Source organism: Tachyglossus aculeatus, chromosome X1, assembly GCF_015852505.1.
Source record: "Tachyglossus aculeatus isolate mTacAcu1 chromosome X1, mTacAcu1.pri, whole genome shotgun sequence".
Lineage (NCBI taxonomy): Eukaryota > Metazoa > Chordata > Mammalia > Monotremata > Tachyglossidae > Tachyglossus > Tachyglossus aculeatus.
In genome coordinates this window covers 84,579,207-84,601,355 of record NC_052101.1, presented here as the reverse complement: position 1 = coordinate 84,601,355, position 22,149 = coordinate 84,579,207, and the positions used below count along the sequence as shown (strand labels likewise).

General features: G+C 54.7%; 1 protein-coding gene across 1 annotated transcript in view; it reads left to right on the top strand.

The window, feature by feature from the left end:
• The first annotated feature begins 2,764 nt into the window (after positions 1-2,764).
• FHOD1 (formin homology 2 domain containing 1) overlaps positions 2,765-22,149 on the top strand; it is a 29,004-nt gene continuing 9,619 nt past the window's right edge. The window contains exons 1-9 of the mRNA XM_038772810.1: positions 2,765-3,251; positions 15,459-15,565; positions 17,480-17,544; positions 18,637-18,704; positions 19,392-19,497; positions 20,235-20,329; positions 21,256-21,367; positions 21,670-21,764; positions 22,005-22,148. Coding sequence (XP_038628738.1) covers positions 2,805-3,251; positions 15,459-15,565; positions 17,480-17,544; positions 18,637-18,704; positions 19,392-19,497; positions 20,235-20,329; positions 21,256-21,367; positions 21,670-21,764; positions 22,005-22,148 — 1,239 coding nt within the window. The 5' untranslated portion in view covers positions 2,765-2,804. The remainder of the gene's footprint in view (positions 3,252-15,458; positions 15,566-17,479; positions 17,545-18,636; positions 18,705-19,391; positions 19,498-20,234; positions 20,330-21,255; positions 21,368-21,669; positions 21,765-22,004; position 22,149) is intronic.

Here is a 22,149-nt window from a genome sequence, read left to right as displayed (position 1 = left end):
GCTTGGGAAGTCCAAGTCGGCAACATATAGAGACGGTCCCTACCCAACGACGGGCTCTGCCCTAATGTCCACCGCTCTCTGGGCTTCAGTTTGTCCATCGGTAAAGAAGAAACCGTTACCTCCCCGTCGCCTGCACACCTCCTCCCTTCCTCCGAGGAGGCCGAGTGAGACGGTGCCTGTGAAGCCCCTTGCTCAGAACCGCTCTTCTGTGTCCCTCCTCTGAGGCGATGGGGAAATGGGCCAAAAGGGAATGGGATTCCTGCCAGGGACGGCGGTCAGCCTCCAAAGCCCTGGGACCAGCAACCACAAACATCCGGGTTTAAAGACGGTTAACCGAGTCGCCAGTTTGGGAAGGGATGCATTGGAGGGGAAAATCGTTCGTTGCGGAGTCCCTGGAAGTAGGAGTTTCTGAACTGGGCCAGGGTGGGTGGGTCTGTGTTTTTGTGTACGTGTGTGTGTGTGTGTGGCGGGGGGCAGGGAGGGTTTAAGGAGCGGAACGACCGCACCGGCAAGTATTTCCGCTCCTGAACTCCCCTTCCCTCCCCCACGAATCGAGAGAAAGCTACCTCCCCCTGCTTTGTGGCGCTCCTAACTTTGTTGCGCTCCTAAACAGTCAAGGACACCCTCCACGCCGTGTTCAGGGAAGCTCCCCCAAGAACCTTGAGAAGAAAGATTCTTGTAGCTCCCTTGGCGTCCAGGCAAGGAGACACACGTTGTTTTGGTTGAGAGGAACGGTGTGGGTGCCGCTTCTGGTGCTCCAGTTTAGGCAGGGACTGTAAAGGGGGGGAAGCTATTCACCCCCAATCCCCTTGATCACCCCACAACGTTGAGCCCAACCTATGTAGATCCCACCGCGCGGCCAGACTCATTAGAGTGTGGATTTTTAGGGCTCCACCCAATACAACCCGAGTTCTAAACACCATCCGTTTTTTTTAATTAAGATTGAACCCGAAAAAAAATATTAGTTACGTTGGACTGCCGGAATGGATTTAAATCGACTTAAGAAACCATTCTAATTTTGCCACCGTCGATTCGTCAACTGAGCACACTGGTCTGGTGAATTCTTTCATAGCTCCGGCGTCGTCAATCGAGGGGACACATATGATGGAATGTGATGATTTTTAAATGTGTTATGAATATTTGTGGAACGGGGAGGATGTCCCTCTCCTTCCCCTGGAAAGAGCCTGGAGTTTCCAACCTCACCTGTGGTTCACTTTTCGCTTACCTCTTGTGTGGGTCTCTTCATTCTCGCTTCACTATCGTTTCCTCACCTTGGAACAATATTTGAATATTGTTAAATTCTGAATTATCACTGGAGTCTGGGGGTCTTTTAACGTTGCAATGCATGCCAACAGGTGTCAGGGTGGTCCAGTTTTTGTTTGGTCATTTGCAAATGCCGGGAAAGGAGCACCATGGTGTTGCTGTCTGCATCGTAAAAATAAAAGTTAAAACCTGAAATTGTTTTTAAAAAAATAGATCGTTATAAATCCAAACTTGATTTTAACCCTAGTGAAAACGATATTAAAACCTGATAATTATCCTCCGAATGTGTGACTTTGGGCAAGTCACTTAACTTCTCTGGGCCTCAGTTCCCTCATCTGTAAAGTGGGGATGAAGACTGTGAGCCCCACGTGGGACAACCTGATCACCTTGTAAATTCCCCAGCGCTTAGAACAGTGCTCTGCACATAGTAAGCGCTTAATAAATGCCATTATTAAAAATATATATATATAATATATCGAGATATATAGCTATAATCCTGTTTATTGATGCCTGTATACTCGTTTTGATGTCTGTCTCCCCACTTCTAGACTGTGAGCCCGTTGTGGGCAGGGATTGTAGGCCTCTATTGCTGAATTGTACTTTCCGAGCGCTTAGTACAGTGCTTTTTAGACCGTGAGCCCCCTGTTGGGTAGGGACTGTCTCTATATGTTGCCAACTTGGACTTCCCAAGCGCTCAGTACAGTGCTCTGCACACAGTAAGCGCTTATTAAATACGATTGATTGATTGATTCGCACACAGTGAGCGCTCAATGAATACGATCGAATGAATACATATTGAACCCGTAAGAACTCCACGTTACTTACATTCTCCGAGGGTGGCGGGCAGCCGGCTTCCGAGAATCATCATCATCAATCGTATTTATTGAGCAGAGCACTGCACTAAGCGCTTGGGAAGTACAAATTGGCAACATATAGAGACAGTCCCTACCCAACAGTGGGCTCACAGTCTAAAAGGGGGAGACGGAGAACAAAACCAAACATACTAACAAAATAAAATAAATAGAATAGATATGTACAAGTAAAATAAATATGTACAAACATATATGCATATATACAGGTGCTGTGGGGAAGGGAAGGAGGTAAGATGGGGGATGGAGAGGGGGGCGAGGGGGAGAGGAAGGAAGGGGCTCAGTCTGGGAAGGCCTCCTGGAGGAGGTGAGCTCTCAGCAGGGCATAGAATAGAGGATAGAGAACAGCGGAGAATAGAGGGGTATTCCAAGATCGGGCAGCAGAGGGCAGTGGAACCTCAAACCTGGTTCAGTACAGGGCAGCGCCGCGTTTGCCAAGTGAAATGGTAACGGGTTTCAGGAAGAGGATCGGGTCCCTGATCAGTGCTGTAAAGGAGACTACGACCCCGAACCCTCCCCCGCCGGCTCCCTGTTTCCTTGTTTCCCAAGACTGCCTCCCTCCCCCTCCCTTCCCCGCGGAGGGGAACTCCGGCCCACCTCTCGCCGCTGCGAAGAAATCTGCCCCATCCTCTGCCCCCAGGAGAAAGTTCCGCCCCACCGCCACCCCGCCGAATGGAGGCGAAATCGCTTCTCCCGGAGCCAGGAGGCCAAAGCGGGTTAACGGGCCCGCCAACCCGGAGAGGCAGGCGCCCCTCGGATTGGGCAGCTGCAAGCCCCGCCCAGGTCCTTGCCCCGGCCTTGGTCCCGCCTTCTTCCTCGACCCCACTTCTCCGTCCCGGCCGCCTCGGCTGGCTTCGAGTTGGAACCGCCTCCCGGAGCTGGGACGAGAGGAAGCCGGTCGCAAGGGCCATGGCGGGCGGGGACGGAGAGGACAGCCGGGATGGCGGCGGCGGCGGCGAGATAGTGACGGTGCGGGTGCAATACCTGGAGGACGCGGATCCCTTCTCCTGCGCCAACTTCCCGGAGCCGCGCCGGGCCCCCACCTGCAGCCTGGACGGGGCGCTGCCCGTGGGCGCGCAGATCCCCGCCCTGCACCACTTGCTGGGGGCGCCGCTTAAGGTGAGGAGTGTGTGTGTGTGGGGGGGGGGGGGGGGGGATGGAGCCAGGCATCCACCTGTTGGGTCACCGGGTTTTCCGCCTCGTTCCCCATCGCGTAAGTCTAGTCCGACGGTGCTTCTGCGCGCGATAAGGGGCTCCATCGCTCGTCCAGCGACGACGATGGCTCCACCTAGGAAAGAGGCGGCGCTAGGGGAGGAGGGGGTTCAGTGGTTGCAAGCCCTCCTGGGGGTGGGCACCGCGGGGGCAGGAGAGCTGTGCCTGGCCAAGGATCGGCTGTGCGGGGGAGAGGAGGACAGCGACGAACTGGAAGGGAGCTGCAGATAGTCCCGGTACGGGGCGGGGGCGGGGGCGGTCCGGGAGAAGGCACCTTATCTGGCTGGGGCGGGTGGGGGGGGGGGGGGCCCTTTGGGAGGGATGATTTTCATTTCTTCCTGAGGGAGAGAGGTGTTCCCGGTTGCCGCCCTAGCTGCTGGCCCCGTCTCGGAGTCCGGGGAGGAATTCTGGGCCCTGGAGAGGAGGTGCCTACCCAGCGAACCAGCCCAGCCTGGGCCAGAGCCGCTGGGAATAAGAGGAGGTTGAGGGTTAGGGCTCGAGGCTAGGACCTAGTTGAGAAACCCCAGGCCAAGAAGGTCGAGGGGAGGAAGAGGAAAGGAGAGAATGAGATGCTTGGGGCATGATAGGAAGCACCAAGTGGAGGATGTTAGTCTGGAAAGGCCCCCGTGAGTCACACTCCCTCTCCCCTTTCTCTGTGGGACTGGGAGCTCCCTGCTGACCCCATTCCCTGCTTCCTACCACCCTTCCCCCCCCCGCCCCCGCCACTCCTCTGGGCCAGGCAACTCCCGGCTGCTCCTGTCCTTGGGGGCCCAGGTTCCGTCTAATTTTAAATGCCCTGAGTGATGGAGTTTCCAGAGCCGCCCGCCCCACTGCGGGAGGGGAGTGATGCTGTCACCTTGCCAGGCTCTCAGGGTAAGGGGGCGGGGTGGGAAGGGAGAGTTTCCAGATGTTCGGTCCCTGTTTTCTCTTCCCTCAGTGAGTCCACCCTGCTCCCGCTGCTTTACCCCCCGCCCAGGGCCCGCTCTCCCACTGCCTGGCCTCGCCTGCTCTCTGGTGCAGCTCTGGAATGCATGTGGCCAGTAACCCTGCTCTCCTGCCAGCACTGTTGCTGAGCCAGAAAGCCAGGGGTGCAACTGCTTTCACCTCCCTGTGGCTCACCAGTGACCCCTCTCTGCTCCGTTCCCCCTTCCCCTTGGGCTTTCTTCTCCAAGAGAGGCTGCTTGTCCAAGACTGGGGCCCTGGAGAGGGTCTTCTCCCTGCCTGGGCCTAGTGCAATCTCCTACCTATTCTCCCTGAATGCTGGCCTGGATTTCAAAAGCCTCTCTCAGGAGCTGCCCTCCAGCCCCTAGGTCTCTTCTGGAATGTGCCCTGGAAAGACCAGCCCTGCCTGCCTGCATTCCGCCCCAACCCCCCTTCCCCCGCCTCTCCTTCTGCCTCCAGCACCATCTGAGGAGCTTGGGGGCTTGCTGGTGGCTGCCCCGTCCACGGTGCAGAACCTCAGAAGGGTGGCTGTCACTGAAGATTTGCCCAGGCAAAGTTTCTCCCGTTTGACTGTTTCCAATCCCCACCCGTCACCTCTGGGTACCAAGCTCAGTTTAAAAACTCCCCTTCCTGGCCCTGCCTAGAGGGGATGGTCTAAAGCCTGGAGTGGGGTGGGGACAGCTTTGCCCCCCACCCCCAACCCCGTTCCTTCCACCCAACAACCACACTCTGATTCCAAGAGCAGAGCCAGGATTAGGCCAGAGAACTGCAACCGGGGGATCTTGGAGGAAAGCGGGCCAGTGTGTCAATCAATCGATCGTATTTATTGAGCACTTACTGTGTGCAGAGCACTGTACTAAGCGCTTGGGAAGTACAAGTTGGCAACATATAGAGACAGTCCCTACCCAACAGTGGGCTCACAGTCTAAAAGGGGGAGACAGGCTGTGTCATTCTTCTCCTAGATTGTCTCTGGCCTCAGCACCTCCAGCATTCTCCTAACACTCAGCAGCTGTATGGGTCCCTGCCACCGAGGTGGAAAGCAGAGCACAACCGGCCTGCCTCCCTCCCCACAAGTTCTGAGAATAGGGCTGCCTCAGAGATTCCCAGGAACCGGGGGCCCATCCTGAAGCAGCCCCAACACAGGAAATCTTCCAGCTTCTCTGCCCGCCCCCCCACACCCCCCACCAGAGTTGGAATGTCTGGGAACGATGTGTACTCTTCCTCCCCCTTTTACACCCCACTCCCATCCAGGACCTGGCTAAGGACCCAATCTCGGGTCCCTACAATTAGGAGACCAACATCAGCCCATTAGTGGCCAATGCTGGCTCCTTTCCTCGGCACCTGGGAGGACTGTCTAGAAAGCCCTCTCCTCCATCCAAGGGTCTTCTGGTCTGATGGCACCTGCCCTGTGGACCCCACATCTGTCCCTGAGTGGCTCCTCCTCCTCCCCTCCCCTTCGCCCCCCTCCCTCCCTCTGCCTTACCCCCGTCCCCTTCCCCACAGCACTTGTGTATATTTGCACATATTTATTACTATATTTTATTAACGATGTGTATATAGCTATAATTCTATTTATTCTGATGGTATTGATGCCTGTCTACTTGTTTTATTCTGTTGTCTGTCCCGCCCCTTCTAGACTGTGAGCCCGTTGTTGGGTAGGGACCGTCTCTATATGTTGACGATTTGTACTTCCCAAGCGCTTAGTACAGTGCTCTGCACACAGTAAGCGCTCAATAAATACGATTGACTGAATGAATGAAAGTGGCTGCAATGGCCATTCTCCTTGTGTTGATGGAGCAGAAGGTGCTTTCCCTGGAGCAGCTTCACCTCCCACCGGAGGCTAGGGATCAGCTCTCACCACTCCTCTGTTCCCTTGGGTGGTTCAGGGTAGGTAGGCTTAGGCTTGACACCCCCACAGTGCCTCCCACCCAGAAAGTGGGGGCTAGGGGGAAGCCTCAGATGGGACAGGGGAGCCGATTCAACAGTTGGGAGAGCCCCCTGCCCGCCTCCCACCTGGGAATCGGGGTAGAAGGAGAATTTCTTCTCCTTTGCCTCCAGTGAGGATCTCACCCATGAGGCGGGGACCCCAAGCCTCGTGTCAGCCCTCCTTCTGCCCCGCTGAAGCAGCTCTGGGTGGGGGAAACGTAGCAAAATACCATCCACGGTCGGGAAATGGCAGGGTTCCCCAGCTGGAGGAGGGCATGAGTTGGGCTGCCCAGGGTGCCCGCTGGGTACCACACCCAGGGCAGAATGTGTGAGCTGGCAGGCCTGGCTCATGCCTGGCACCACAGCTGGAGAGTGTGTGGGTGGAGGTTCTGGGAGCACTGAGGTCGACTGGAGGAGAATGCAGGGTGATGTTCTTAAGGAGCAAGCCGTCGGAGATCCTGGCAGCAAAGGAGCTGGGCCTGCCTCCTTGCCTGCCTTCTGCCCACCTCTCTGAGTTGGCAAGACATTGCTTTTCCAGCTTCCAAGTCTCTGAGGGCTTTCCTCAGAAGAACCCCAGCTCTTTCCCACTCCCTGCTGGAGCAAGTGGGAGCAGGGTGACTGAGTTGCTATAGAGCCAGCACAGACGGCTCCGACTGGCAGTGCTGCCAGGAATGGTCAGATGCGCTGTGACACGCTTATCCCAAATAGAAACCATTGCCACAGCCCAGGAATAGAATGCAAGAGGTATAGGTGGAGAAAAGGGAGAAGTTGGCTGGAAATCGGGTGCTGGAGTGCAGAGAGGAGCAGGGCCAGGGTGGGTGTGGGAGGAGAGGAAATGAGGGAGCTATGGAGGTGTCAGGGGAGTAAGGAAGCTGGGAGCCAGGAAGGTAGGGACAGAGCCCCCCGTCCCAATGCTTCCCTCACACCAACAGTGCTTATGATTCCTCTGTAGCCAGTTCCCTTTCTGGGCTGGGGAGTGGGCATGGATGGGAATAGGAAAGGGAGCAGGCCCCAGATGGCAGAGTGGGTAAACTGAGGCCCGGGCAGGAAGTCCTGCCTCCCATCCGGTACTGTCTCAGGCTGTGGCAGAGAGGAACCACTGGATACCATAGCCCAGCATTCTGCGTCGTGTCTTCAGGAGGCCTGGACGCAAGCTGGGGGGTGGCCCAGAAGAGGGTGGAGGCATTGGATGGGACAGAGTTCCTTGCAGCGGGTTGCTGTTGCAGAGGTGTCTGGGACAGCAACCCCACCGGGAGGAGCAAGGGCATAGCTGGCTCCCTGGATGGAGGCACGGAGGATGGTAGATGGGGTCCAGGGACCTCAGATCAGTCTCCACTGGAGTGCTTCTGCTTCCCCCTCCCTCCCGTAGGTTCAGGCTGACTTGCCTGGTGTTGAGCCGAAGGCAGGGATCCCACCCAGCTCCGCCCCTGGGTTCTTTCTCACCTGGTCTCCTCCACCACACGGGTGGGGAACCCCACCCCCCCCCGACCCCCGGCCCGACCTGATCCAAGTTCGGTGGGAGGGCCCAGACTGAGCACTCCCCTCGTGGTGCTCATCAGCCAGACCCACATCCCCAGGGTTTCCTCCTGTCCCCGTTCCCTGCTGCAACGGCCTCACTCACTTCCTCTCCTCAACTGGCTGATAGGAAGTTGCTGTCCAGAGAGTCTGACTCATCTCCGGGCCCACTAGTCTGCATTTGCTGGGGCGGGTGTCCAGCGGGGGAGCCCCTGCTTCTCTGACTGGGCTGAACAGCCATGGCCAAGCCCTCTCCTGCTCCCTGAAGGCTTGGTTCTTGGGCCTCCTGGGATGCACAGGGGATGACAGAATGAGGTGACCCTCTGCCCCTAGCCCAACTCAGGCTGTGGAGTGAGCGTGAGCCCAGGGCTTGTGGCACCCTCCCTCGCCTAGGCATACCGGGCCAGGGGAACCCCAGCAGTGACTGGGATTGGAGTTCTGGAATGGGAGTGACGGAGACTGCTCTTCACCCAGCAGCGAGGGAAACCGAGGCCTGGCCATGGCCAGGGTCAGATCCCCCCCACCCCCCACCTTTCCCCACCCCCACTCTCGGTCAGGTTCCTCAGGGAATGAGGGAAACAGAGAACCTCAGCAACTTGTTTACCTCGCACACCAGGCCATGCCCTTTGACCTATCTGGATTGGCTGTGTTCAGGGAGACAGGTGGCCAGGCCACAGGAGGGCAGTGACTCAGATGGGCACTTGTCCTGTGGAGGGGGTGGGGCGCTTCTCCCTGAAAAGGGGCTGTTCTCCAGCCTGACTCTGTGGGTAGAGGAGGCAGAAAAACCCAGGAGCAACCTTCCTTCCTTCTCTTCCCCCTTTACATCAGAATTCCCCATGGACCCCTGAGCTCCATCCCCCTGTACCCCTGTCCCTTTGTCCATTAGGCCCCCAGTGCCCACCAGGTACCCTCCAGCAGCTCTTTTCAAAGCCAGAGCTCTGTCTCTTTAATTAGCATCAGGAGCTCTGACTGCAGCAAATGGAAACTGGGAGCTGAGAGAAGCTGAGGTCAGAGCAGGCAAGGCGTGGTTTCAGGCTGGTTGGATGGGGACAGGACCCAAGAGGCTGCCGGCCTGAGAAGACTGGGGAGCAGAACTGGGCCTTGGTTTCCCCATCTCTAAGAGAGGAGGGCCATCCAGCCAGGTTGAGAGGGAAAATGGGCAGGGAGAGCAACCATACAGATTCTGGTTCAGCATGGGAAAGGGGGGGTGGGCGTCTGCCAAGCCGGGCCCCCTCCCTGCTTCCCAGCTTGGTGGCACAGGGCCCAGCCCTGGCAGCACCTTGGGTAGTTTGACATAGGAGCTGAGGCCAGTAAGGCTGCCAGCTCAGAGGGGAATTCCCGGAGGACTCAGCAGGAGACCACGGGAGGATCATTACTGAGCAATGACGCTCTTCTCCACCCCACAGACTGCTTCTATTACCCAGCAGCTGGGAGAAAAGGAGCTGGGGGCTATCTTGAAGGTGAAGGGGGCGGGGGAGGGGGGGGAGGAGAGAGGCAGCCAGCGTCCTCTTCCTGCCCCCTGGGACGGAACACATGATGGCTTGGGTGAGGAGGAAAGGGAAGAGTAGCTGCCCAGTCCAGGTTCTTGCCAGCCTAGCTCTTCCCCTGCTCCACCCTGGAGAAATGCCCCCATAGTCAACAGGGAATGCCTGGTCCATGTGTGTATGTGTGTCTGTCTATCTCTGCCAGCCCTATCTTCCTCTTTGGCTCCATTGTCTTTGTAGTGGCTCTCTGCCCCTCAGTTTCCCTTTCTGAACCTACCTTTGGAGTCGAGTCTGGGTCTGTCCATGAGTGAGAATCCATGTGAGCTTGTCTGACTGTGTATGTAAGTCTATATATGTGCATGCATGGCCTTGTGTGTCTTGTTCCTCTGTATATTTGCGTATCTGTTGGTGTGCGTGCCTTGTCCTCGTGTGGGCGTGCGTGTGTGTGTTTGTGTGTGTGTGCGCGTGCGCACCCACTTGTGAATCTGGCTGAAACCGGGAGGACCAGTTTGGGTTATTTTTAGAGCTCAGAACTGGCCAGGAACCAGAGATCCTACTGTCTGACCCTGGTGGGACTGGAGGGGGAGGGAGCCAGGGGAGAAGGGAAGCCCATGCAAGCAGCCTGGTGCTCCAGAGTGGTTTGCAGAAAGACAATCCCCTCTGCTCCCTGCCACCTCACCTGAGACCCTGAGTGAACCTTTCCAGCTTCCCCAGCTTGAGTGGCATATGGGGGAGAGAGGGCCAAAGGGGAGAGGGAGGACGAGGGCAGCAGGAGGCACCACTATCGCTGAGGCAAAGCTGACAACGGGGACGGCTGACGGGGCCAGAAACAGGAGATTCCAGGGGAGAATAAATAGGCCACCAAGGGGTCAGGAGGCAGAGAAACAGAGCTTAGCACTGCAGGATAGAGAGGATGGTGACCCCAGGAAGGGCAGCCAGGGATGGAGCGGAAATTCCAGAGGCAGCTGGAGCCCGGGAGCCAGGGTGAGAGGAACGAGGACACTTCTGCTCTCTGGGATCTTCTCCAGCTGTCTGATGAGGCTGGCCTGGGCCTGGCAGGGTCAGTTTTGCAATCCAACTGCTCCTTAGCCTGATCAAGCCTGACTGGGGGATGGCAGAGGGTGTGTATGGGGGGAGGCGGGGGGTGAGGGGTGGACGACAGACCTGGGGTATCAGGCCTGAGAGGAGAAGGGTTGACTGTCGCGACTGCAGTGACATGGAGAGGGGAAGCCCAGTGGAGGCGGCACTTTAAGGTATCAGGCAGGGGATGGCTCAGAAGAGGGCTGGGCCTGACCGCTGAGGGGTTGGGTGGAAATCAGAGCCTGGCCTTCCCTAGGACAGAGCATTACCATGGAGTGGGCAAGAGCACTCCAGAGAAGCAGCGTGGCTCAGCGGAAAGAGCCCGGGCTTTGGAGTCAGAGGTCATGGGTTCAAATCCCGCCTCCGCCAACTGTCAGCTGTGTGACTTTGGGCAAGTCACTTAATTTCTCTGGGCCTCAGTTCCCTCATCTGTAAAATGGGGATTAAGACTGTGAGCCCCCCGTGGGACAATCTGATCACCTTGTAACCTCCCCAGCGCTTAGAACAGTGCTTTGCACATAGTAAGCACTTATGTTTGGTTTTGTTCTCTGTCTCCCCCTTCTAGACTGTGAGCCCACTGTTGGGTAGGGACTGTCTCTATATGTTGCCAACTTGTACTTCCCAAGCGCTTAGTACAGTGCTCTGCACACAGTAAGCGCTCAATAAATACGATTGATGATGATGGTGATGATAAATGCCATCATTAAGAGCTGCCCCTTGAGAGCCAGGATGACTCATGGGTTTTAGCTTTGGGATGTTGGTTCGATTCCAACCTGGACTGGGCAGGGATCATCATAATCATAATAATTGGGGTATTTGTTAAGCGCCTGCTGTGTGCCAAGCACCGTACTAAACCCTGGGGGAGATACAAGACAATCTGATCAGATGCGGTCCTTGTCTCACGTGGGGTTCGTGATCTAAGGGGGAGGGAGGACAGGTAGTTAATCCTCAGTTTATAGATGAGGAGACTGAGGCACAGAGACATTAAGTGACTTGCCCAAGGTTAGGACAGTGGCAGAGCTGGGACGAGAAGCAGTGTGGCCTACTGGAAAGAGCACAGTCCTGGGAGTCAGAGAACCTGGGTTCTAATCCCAGCTCTACCCCTTACCCGAGCCCGTTGTTGGGTAGGGATTGTCTCTATTTGTGGCCTAATTATACTTTCCAAGAGCTTAGTACAGTGCTCTGCATACAGTAAGCGCTCAATAAATACGATTGATGAATGTTAAGTGACCTGGGGTAAGTCATTTCACTTCTTGGTGCTTCTGTTTACTCGCCCATGCACTTGGATTTGTACCCTTTATTCACCCCCACCTCAGCCCCTTAACACTTATGTACATATCTGTAATTTGTTTCAGTGCCCGTCCCCCTTGTCTAGACTGTAAGCTCCTTGTGTGCAGGGATTGTGTCTTCCAACTCTACTGTCCTCTGCACACAGTAAGTGCTCAATTAATATGATTGATATGAAAAATAGGGATTAAGTTCTGCTTCTCCCTCTCCTGTAGCCTGTGGGACAGGAGCTGTGTCCAACCTGATTAACTTGCATCAACTTCAGCACTTAGTACAGTGCTTGGCATTTACAGTATTCTCAATCGTTAGCTCCTTATGGGCAGGCATCATGTCTACCAACTCTGTTGTATTCTCTCAAGTGCTTAGTACAGTGCTCTGCACACAGTAAACACTCAGTAAATACCATAGATTGATTGGCATATAGTAAATTTTTAATAAATGTAATAGTCATTAAATAAATTCAGTAGTCATTATTATTATTATTATCATCACTAAGTCCCCTGAATCTCAGGCCCATACTCTTTTAAGTAGGCCACCCAGCTTGAAGCAGCTTGGCCTAGTGGAAAGAGCAGGGACCTGGGTTCTAATTCCAACTTTGCCACTTGCCTGCTTTGTGACCTTGGACAAGTCATTTCACTTCTCTGTGACTCAGTTCCCTCATCTGCAAAATAGGATTCAATACCTGTGCTCCCTCCTACTTAGACTGTGAGCCCTATGTGAGACCTGATGACCTTGTATCTACCCCAGTGCTTAGCACGGTGCTTGGCACATAGTAAGCGCTTAACAAATACCATCATTATTATCATTACCTACGTGGCCTAGTGGAAAGAACATGGGTCTAGGAGTCAGAAGACCTGGGTTCAAGTCCCGGTTCTAATAATAATAATGGCATTTATTATACGCTTACTATGTTCCAAGCACTGTTCTAAGCGCTGCAGGTTACAAGGTGATCAGGTTGTCCCCTAGGGGGCTCACAGTCTTCATCCCCATTTTACAGATGAGGGAACTGAGGCACAGAGAAGTTAAGTGACTTGCCCAAAGTCACACAGCTGACAATTGGTGGAGCTGGGATTTACCACTTATCTGCTGTGTGACCTTGGACAAGTCACTTAACTTCTCTGTGCCTTAGTTTCCCCCATCTGCAAAATGGGGATTCAAAACCTATTCACTGTCTTAAACTGTGAGTCCCATGTGGGACCAGATCATCTTGTATCTTCCCCAGCACTTAGTATAGTGTTTGGCACACTTAACAAATACCACAATTACTATTATTAGACTGTGAGCCCCATGTGGGAACTGATTATCTGTGTCTACCCCAGCGCTTAGTACAGTGCATGGCACATAGTAAGTGCTTAACAAATAACCACAATTGTTATCATTACTATTATGATTATTACTAATTTATTTTGAACAGACCTAAGCTTTGCCCACAGTAAGAGCTCAGCAAATGCTATTGATTGCTGGATTGGAGTTGTCTGGGGAAGGATGGTGGTCAGCGGAGGGGGCATGTGCTGCAGGTGCAGAAGGCAAAGGATTAAAACAGAAAGTTAGGAGAGTGGGGGATGACCCTGGGTCAAAGCAGGCTTGGGGATCTTGAGGATGTGGGGCTAGGAGGTTTCTGGGGGAGCAGGCAGCAGGGTAGAAAATTGGTTGTGGACTTGGGGTTTTGTGTGCTCTTGAATTTTGCATGAGCCAGGCCCTCAATTCCCACAGGTTCAGAGCTTCTTGGGCCAAATTGAGTCGGCACTAAGTCAACCTGGTTGAGCTCAAGCTGGGTTTGGGGCATCCTTCTAGCCTTCCATCGTCCATTGGCTTTTTTTTCTGTGTTTTTTTTTTAATGGGAGAGAGAGAAGAGAGCCGCTGGAAGTGTATCTCTCAGACTCACTTCCAGTCTGGCATGATGTTCAGACACTGCTGCCAGGCCAGGTTGGCATAGACAGGGCCTGGGGCAGGTTCTGGATACCTGGCCTCTGGTTAGTTCTGTGCACACACGAGAGAGAGAGAGAGAGAGAGAGAGAGAGAGAGAGTGTGTGTGTGTGTGTGTGTGTGTGTGTGTGTGTGTGTGTGAGATTGTAGCTCTGTATTTGTTTATAAGCCATGTATTTGTGTGAGTGTCTGGAAAGGAGGGAAGCTGTGCTTAGTGTGTGTGTGTGTGTGTGTGTGTGTGTGTGAGAGAGAGAGAGAGAGAGAGAGAGAGAGAGAGAGAGACTTCCTTCCTTGGGGAACAGGAGTGAGGGAGTTTGACTGGTTCCCTAGATGTATCTGTGTCTCTTCCTCAGGGGCTACAAGACTAAGTAGGGGTTGTTGGCCTGGAGGGGTGGGAGCCACTATTAAAAAGCAGGGTGGCCCATGCCTCCCTACTAATACCCGGCCTTTCTCCTTCCTCCTGTACTGAACCTGAGCTCCACGTGGCTATTGGGTTAGGGCGGGGATGGGGGATGGAGGAGTGTGGGTATGGTGTCTGAAGCTGAGTCACGGGCCAGCTGCTGAGTCACAGGCAGAGTGGGTGTCGAGCAGGCAGAAGGCAGCTATGAGTACCTGCCTTCTGGCCAGGGTTAGGGAAGCCAGCCCTAAGCAGTATTCCACCCTGACCCACCCGTGGCTGGCTCCCTGAGATCACAGAGGTGGACCTGGTGCTAAAATAGCTGCTTTGGAGAGGATGACTGGGCTCTCAGGGAGGGGGACTTGGGGCGGGGGGGCAGGGAGAGCTACCGGATGACCCGGGGTTAGAACGGAGGCCGGAGCTGGGCGGGAAGCCATCCAGGAAGTGGGACAGAAAGCCACTGATTGTCCCAAATCCTGGGAGTGGAGCAGGGCAGGATGTGGGGAAAAGCAGGGTCGGCCTTACCCTAGACGGTCCCTAGAGTTGCTCTCATTGGGGCACTGAACAAGACCCCCTGCCCCTGGACCAGAGATTGGTGAGGCCTAGAGGGCTGTGCCTGGCTCTGTGGTCCTGCAGTACCGTGGAGGGGGTGTCTGTATGAGGTAGGACTCTACACCCCCTTGGCCTCCTTCATAAATTCCAACTGCCCATTATAAATGTGGGGCTGAAACCTGCCTTGCCCCTCCCACTACATTTCAGAGGCTACCTTTCCCTAGGATTCCAGGATCCTCCATTCAGTAGAAAGTGTGACCCCTCCCTCCCTCCTCCACCCCCATACACCTCATCCTGGGGCAATGAGTGCATGGGCCATCACGGCCTCCTAGGACTCAGGCTCTCATCCCTCTGTTCCCCAGCCCCTGCTTCTACCACCCTCTATTCCACCAATCAGTAGTTCTGATTGAGTGCCTACTGTGTGCAGGGCACTAAACAACGCACTTGGGAGAGTACCCTAGAGGTCAGAGATACAATCCCTCCCCTCAAGGAGTTTATAGTCTGAAAGAGGAGTTTACAATCTAGCAGTCTTCCATCAGCACTTCCTGAGGCTGTGAGGTTGGGTGGTTTAGGTGGTTCCTAGGGAGAGGGACTGGGACTCTCTGGGGAGCTGGAGGGATTGAGGGGGTTAGCCAGCCTCTCAGACTGGCTGGCTGCAGGCAGCAGGAAATAGCCCCCACGATAGGGAAGCAGCGTGGCTCAGTGGAAAGAGCCCGGGCTTTGGAGTCAGAGGTCATGGGTTCAAATCCCGGCTCTGCCACTTTTCAGCTTTGTGACTTTGGGCAAGTCACTTCACTTCTCCGTGCCTCAGTTCCCTCATCTGTAAAATGGGGATTGACTGTGAGCCCCCCGTGGGACAACCTGATCACCTTGTAACCTCCCCAGCGCTTAGAACAGTGCTTTGCACATAGTAAGCGCTTAATAAATGCCATTATTATTATTATTATTATCCCCCTTTCCAGAACTCTAATAGTGGCTCTTTCTTCTCCTTGCCTCCCACGACAGCTGGAAGACTGTGCCCTTCAGGTGTCTCCCTCAGGGTATTACTTGGACCCAGAACTGAGCCTGGAAGAGCAGCGGGAGATGCTAGAGGCCTTCTATGAGGAAATCAGGTGAGAGTGCTAGAGACAGCCCAAGTGGATTTCCCTACAGGGACCCCTGTTGCCCACCCCTGGCTCCCAACTCCCAGTGGGGCTTGGGGATTGGAATGAACAAAATGAGGAGGGAGGGGCCAGACCCACTTGACCGGGATAGAGCAGAGAGAGCAATTAGACCTCTCCCCAAGGCAGTGGTGGCCATGAGGTCAGCATTCAGAGATCCTTTTCTTGGGTGGGCAGGCAGCGGGGTGGGGGTGGTGGGAGCCAGCACTGGGGTTCCAGGCTGGGGCGTTCCTGGTCCTGGGTGTGACTAGATAGAGAGAGGGGGCTTGGCCTGCCTTGACACCTGATACTACCCCCACAAATGTACACCAATCCGTCAGCTTTACTGCCTCTCGGCCTTGGGAACCCCCAAGGTCCTGGGGCATGGACTGATCTAGCCAGATGCTGGTCTGAACTGTTTCCTTCCTCCAAAACAAACAAATACACACACACGCACAAAAAAAAACATAACAACTGTGGAATTTGTTAAGTGCTAACTCCGTACCGAGCGCTGTGCTAAACTCTGGGGTAGATACAAGATAATCAATCAATTGTATTTATTGAGTGCTTACTGTGTGCAGAGCACTGTACTAAGCGCTTGGGAGGGTACAATATAACAGAGTTGGTAGGCACATTCCCTGCTCACAACAAGCTTGTCCTAGAGATAATCAGGTTGGATAAAGTCTCCACCCCATATGGTGCTCACAGTCTAAAGGGGAGGGAGAAGAGGTATTTCATCCCCATTTTACAGATGAGGAAACCGAGGCCCAGAGATGTTAAGTGATTTTTCCAATGTAATACAACAAGCAAGTGGCAGAGCCGGGCTTAGAACCCAAGTGTCCTGAGGCCTATGCTCTTTCCACTAGGCCACGCTGCTTCTCATCACGTGTGGACACTGATATGGATACATATACACAAAACAAAACAAAAAAGAACTTCAGCCTGGGACTATCAGTGATGTGGCATCAGTCAGTTTCCAGAAAGCCCTGCTGCGAAGGAGCCTCACTCCTCAGGGCAATACTTGTTCTCTGGGCCATGATCTCTGTCTGAGTAGGTGCAACAGTGGAGGGAGACGCAGGAATTTCTGCCCTGACCAATAAAGGAATTCCCAATAGGAGTCATGGTTGGGGCAATTGCTCCTTAACATTCCAGTATGTTGGGAAGTGGGTGGGGGAGGGGAAAAGGTGAGGTGAAAAAAAGAAGCAAAACCCAGGTCGCAGGTGCCTACCTGAGCTGGGCACTGTCAGGTGGAAGGAAGTGCAGACTTCCGGCACCACAGCTGGACCTGCCACCCTGCCAGTTACAGTGACATCTGGGCAGCTGGGTCAGGTAAGCAAGTGGTGCCCCAGGCACTGCCCCCTCACACCTTCAGGTTTCCTGGCAGGGAAGAGTTACCATACTCTACTCCCAGGCTGAAGCCTCTCAACACTGGGAGGAGAAGGGGGTAAGAGGGGCGGGGGGAGGTTGGCCAGAACAGCTGGGTAGCAAGACTATTAGGTTTCGTCCTCGGCTCCACCCCTTCCTCATGGTGGGCGGTTGGAGGGAAGAGAAGGTCCCTGGCCTTACCCCACTCTGAGCCTCATTTTCCCCTGCCTTTTGTGGGAGGGGTTATCTCCCCCATCTCTCTGCCCCAGTCACCATCCCCTTCCCCGGGATCAAAGCGAGTTCTGGCCTTGTCTGGTGTCGTGTCCTACTAAAGTGCCAGCAGGCTATGCCCTGGTCGGAGTGGAAGCAGGTAATAATGGCAAGGGCAGAACTGGGGCTCAGGACCTCTCCAGGTGGGCAAGAGGCAGGGCTGGGAAAATAAGGGCAAAATGGAGGGATCGGATGATGGGTTAATGGGGTTGGGATGGGCCGGGGGGAGTCACCAGTGCCGCTTGTTTCCAGCAAAGGGAGGAAGCCAACGCTGATCCTGCGCACCCAGCTCTCTGTTCGTGTCCATGCCATCTTAGGTGAGTGCCCACCTCACACCGTCCACACTGCCTCTTTGGTCTCAGCCCCTGTGCCAGTCTGGGATCCCCCCATCATCCTTTGTATCATACTCCTTGGAGCAGACTCTGCCCCCTTGCCCAGTAGTTGACTCTCCATTGCTAGACCCTGAAAAGTACCAGTCTATGTCTACTCCCCTCACCCTGCCCTGGTCTCTTCTGTTCCTGTTCCCCAAGCAGAGAAGGAGGTAGGGAAACTGTTCACTGGATAGAGGATGTTCTTTACCCTGTCTGAGGGGTTGAGAGATGTGGTTAGGAAAATGTCCCTGCTAGAGTCTGGACAGGAGGACCTCTGGTGAAGATTTGAGGAAGGGAGGGAAGTGAATAGCCACAATTTGACTTTCCATGACAAACTCTTCATCATGCCAGTCTCTTCCCTCCATTCCCCCTACCTGCCTCAGTTTCCCTTGATCCTCATAGAAGGACAGGGCCTGACCCTGTAGACCCTGGGGCTGAAGAGACAGATGGGGAGGGGAAACATGCCTGTCTCATGGTAGAGATTAGAAATTGGACACCCTGGGTAGGGAAGGGCCCCAGGGGCGAGTGTCTTCAGAAAGGGGGTGTCTGCCGAATTGTGGGTCTGGGGTTGAGAAAGCTGGGGGTGATTGTGTCCAGCTTGCAGAAGACCCCTTCATAGGCTAGAAATCTGGGATCCAACGTGGAATGGGGTTCCCGACATGGGCATCCAAGCTGGTTTGGATCTAAGCCAGGTGGCCCACAGGTGTGGTTGTCCAGGTGGGAGTTGTAATTCCAGTAACCCAGGAGATGACCAAGCAAGTGCAAAGTGCAGATTACCCCTGAAGTGATGCAGATCCGATTTCCATCTGTGCTCCCTTCTGATCCAGGAACCTCCCTGCTACCCCCGTGTCTCCATACACACACTAGTCCCTAGCCCCCTAAACAGAAAGGACTGTGGGGCACCGGTCAGGTTTCAAACCCTGCCCAAGCCGACTGCTTTCACCATGTGCTGGCTGCCCCAGCCTCATGGTATTGTGGGAGACACAGGAGTCCCAGGCCCTTGCAGGAGTAGTCTAATCAACAGTGTGCTCCTTTCAGAGAAGCTCTACAGCTCCAGTGGACCTGAGCTGCGCCGCTCCCTCTTCTCCCTGAAGCAGATTTTCCAGGTGAGGCCCTCTTGCCCTCTGCAGGGCCACAGCAACCTATCTCACCTGGCCCTCAGGGCCAGCAAATTTTGGGTAGTGGCAGGGAGGGAGAAATCATTTCTTGGGTTTTTTGGTAGCCTTAAAGTGGTTTCTTGCCTCTCGGCCGACACACCTCCCCCACCCCCCTGTTCTCCATTCTTTGGCTCTCCAGCCCCTTGCCCTGTACTCTTTGAGCCTCCCATCTCCTGACCCCTTAGTTCCCTGTACCCCTCTAGTTCCTTTCTTCCTTTGCTTCCTGTTTTCTCCTCTCTAGACACTTAAATCCCTTGGAGCCCTGTCCCCTGGCTTCCTGCCCCCTGGTCTCTCAATTCTAAACCCATCAGCTTCTGATTCTCCAAGATCCCAAACCCTGTGGGCATGGAGCAATTTTCTGGATCTGTTGGTGGGATTGGAAGGGGCCTGCGCCCATGGGTGGGGCTGTGAGGGGAGTGGGATGTGAGGTGGGGGTTGGAGCTGAATGCAAGTATCTCTGGTCTGGTCCTGATGGTAAGGGATGACAGGATTCAAGGCCTGTGTACCTTACTTCACTTCTATCCTGCGGTACTTCAGCCCAGCTCTCCCTTGGTGAAAACACACACACACACACACACACACACACACACACACCCCTCTTTTCTGACTCTCTCAACCTGTGGTTTCACCCTGTAGGAGGACAAGGACCTGGTCCCAGAATTCGTGCACTCAGAGGGGTTGAGCTGCCTGATCCGTGTCGGGGCAGCTGCTGACCATAACTACCAGAGCTACATTTTACGGGGTGAGTCCCCTGATCCTGTCCCCCAACTTTTTCCATAGACTTGAGTTTGGGACAGTGTGACATACACTCCTCAGCTCATGCTTTCCCTCTCACTTTCCCAATGCTAAACCCATCTTGATTTGGGACCGATTCTGGCATCCCCTAAGAATGGTACTTGCTAAGAGCTTGAGCAGCTTACTCTGAGCCAAGCATTGTACCAAGGACTGGGTTAGAGAGAAGAAAATCAGGTTGGATGCAGTCTCTGTCCCACACGGGGCTCACGGTCTAAGGGGGAGAGAACACATATTGAATCCCCATTTTACAGTTGAGGAAACTGAGGCGCAGAGAAATGAAGTGACTTGCCCAAGGTCATCTAGCTGACAAGTGGCGGAACCGGGATTAGAACCCAGGACCTCCGACTCCCAGGCCATGCTGCTTCCACTCCCCCTATAGCTGTTTGGGGGGTTTCACACTGGGAACAGAGGAACCCTAGTGCTATAGCTGGGGTGGCAGAAGTGATTGAGCTGCTTCGCACACAGTAAGGGCTTAAGAAATGCTATTACTTCTGTTACTACTATCACACAAGAGCAGCTTTTGCACATGTGTGGTTGTTCCAGTGGGCTGCTGGAGTTTCACAGGGGCAATGGCAGCTCCCTTTGGGCAGGGCGGGCCCTGGATTGCTCCAAGTGGGTCCCAAATTTCTGACCTGTGTAGAGTTTTAGGAGCCCCCTGCTCCGTCTCCCATCTCTCTCTTCCAGCACTGGGTCAGGTGATGCTGTTCGTGGATGGGATGCTGGGCGTGGTGGGGCACAGTGAGACCGTGCAGTGGCTATACAGACTCTGTGAAAGCATGGTGAGATACTCTGCCCCCTCTTGCCTCCAGAGATCTGAAGCAAGAGATATTCTGCCCCCTCTCTGAGAGATCCCCTGCCCCTGGAGATTTAACCCTGCCCCAACTTCAGAGAAAGCCCAGAATCTGAGAGCCCTTTCACCTGAGGGAAGCAGAAACCCCTTCTCTCAGAACGTAAGACCATAAGCACTGCCATTTCTGGGTTTACCCAATGGTACATCCAGCTCAGAATTCTGTCTCTGGCTACTGGGACTGCAGTCACATGTGCGGACCATTTCCATTTCAACCTGGACTCACTTTGTCATCTGGAGAATCAGTTTGATGGTTTTCCTCTTTGTCAGCCACCTCCCTTTGGCTATGGCTCGAGATGTAGCTTATAATGTTGCTAACTCTCCCCCCTTCATAATAATGCTGATAGCAGTCATTAAGCACTTTCTATGCACCACTTACGGGACACAACACTGGGGTAGATTCAAGGTAATCAGATCAGGCAGTCCCCCATCAGGCTCACAAACTAACAGATAACCCATCACGAACATATCGTTCCACAAAATCTAACCCTACTGGAGCCAACCAACTTCTCTAACTCATCCCTCTTGCGTCTTTAGCTTTTCCCTAACACTTCATTAAGGACTTGTAATCCATGAATTTATCCAAACCCTTCTTGAACCTATTTATACTTGCCTCCACAACTTCCTGTGGTAACAAATTCCATATGGTTATCACCCGCTGGGTGAAAGTGTTTCTTTTGTTTTTTTTTTAAACCATATCCTCCTTCCAGCTTCATGCAGGGCTGGCCCCTCCTGTCCTTGGACAGGGATTGTACTCAAACCCCTTGTGACCTCCTGCGACCCCTAGGAGAGGACTGTCACCCCCCAGGAGAGGGCTGACAGGACAGGGCTGGTGATTCCCCTCCCATGCTTCCCCAGTCCCGTCTGGTGGTAAAGACAGCCCTGAAGCTGCTGCTGGTGTTTGTGGAATACGCAGAGTCCAACGCCCGGCTTTTCATCCACGCCATCTCTGCTGTCGCCATTGCCTCTGGTTAGACTACTGGATCCCTCTCCCTGACCCCATTCCTCTTGCCTCATGCCTCTGAGCCCCTCTGCTCTGAGGTCTGAGACCCCCTCCCCAACCCCAAGCCCCCATAATTTCCCCCATGTGCCCCAGCATTTCCAGGACCCTCCTGGAGCCCCAGCTGAGCCTGACCCTCCCCAGGACACAGACTGGCCTCCGCCAGCCTGGTCCCCTCAGGGATGCCCGCTCCCTGGAGGCGGCCCCCCCATCCTCTCTGATTCTGCTTCTCCGGACAAGTCTCCTACCCACTGACCCCACCTGTGTGCCAGGCGCCTGCCCCTGGGCCAACCTGGTGTCCATCTTGGAGGAGAAGAATGGAGCTGACCCGGAGCTGCTGGTGTTCGCCATGACGCTCATCAACAAGGTCGAGGGGTGGAAGGGGCAGGAGGACTTGAGGATGGGGAGGGGTGAGGGCTGTAGAGAACAGGGAGGCCTGGCAGTGGGCGGTTGGGGCGGCCCAAAGCGGGGGCGAAGAGAGCCAGTGACTGTAGTGTGCTGGGGCATAGGGGCCACTCTCCCGACACCCAGCTCTACCTCCCTGTAACACACCCACTCCTGGAGTGCCCAGGATCACCCTCCCCGCTCTTCCCCTTGGTGCCCACAGACCCTGGCTGCACTGCCCGATCAGGACTCATTCTATGACGTGACAGATGCGCTGGAGCAGCAGGGCATGGAGGGCATTGTGCAGCGGCACCTGGGCAGCTCAGGCACTGACCCTGACCTCCGAGGACAGCTTGTTCTTTATGAGG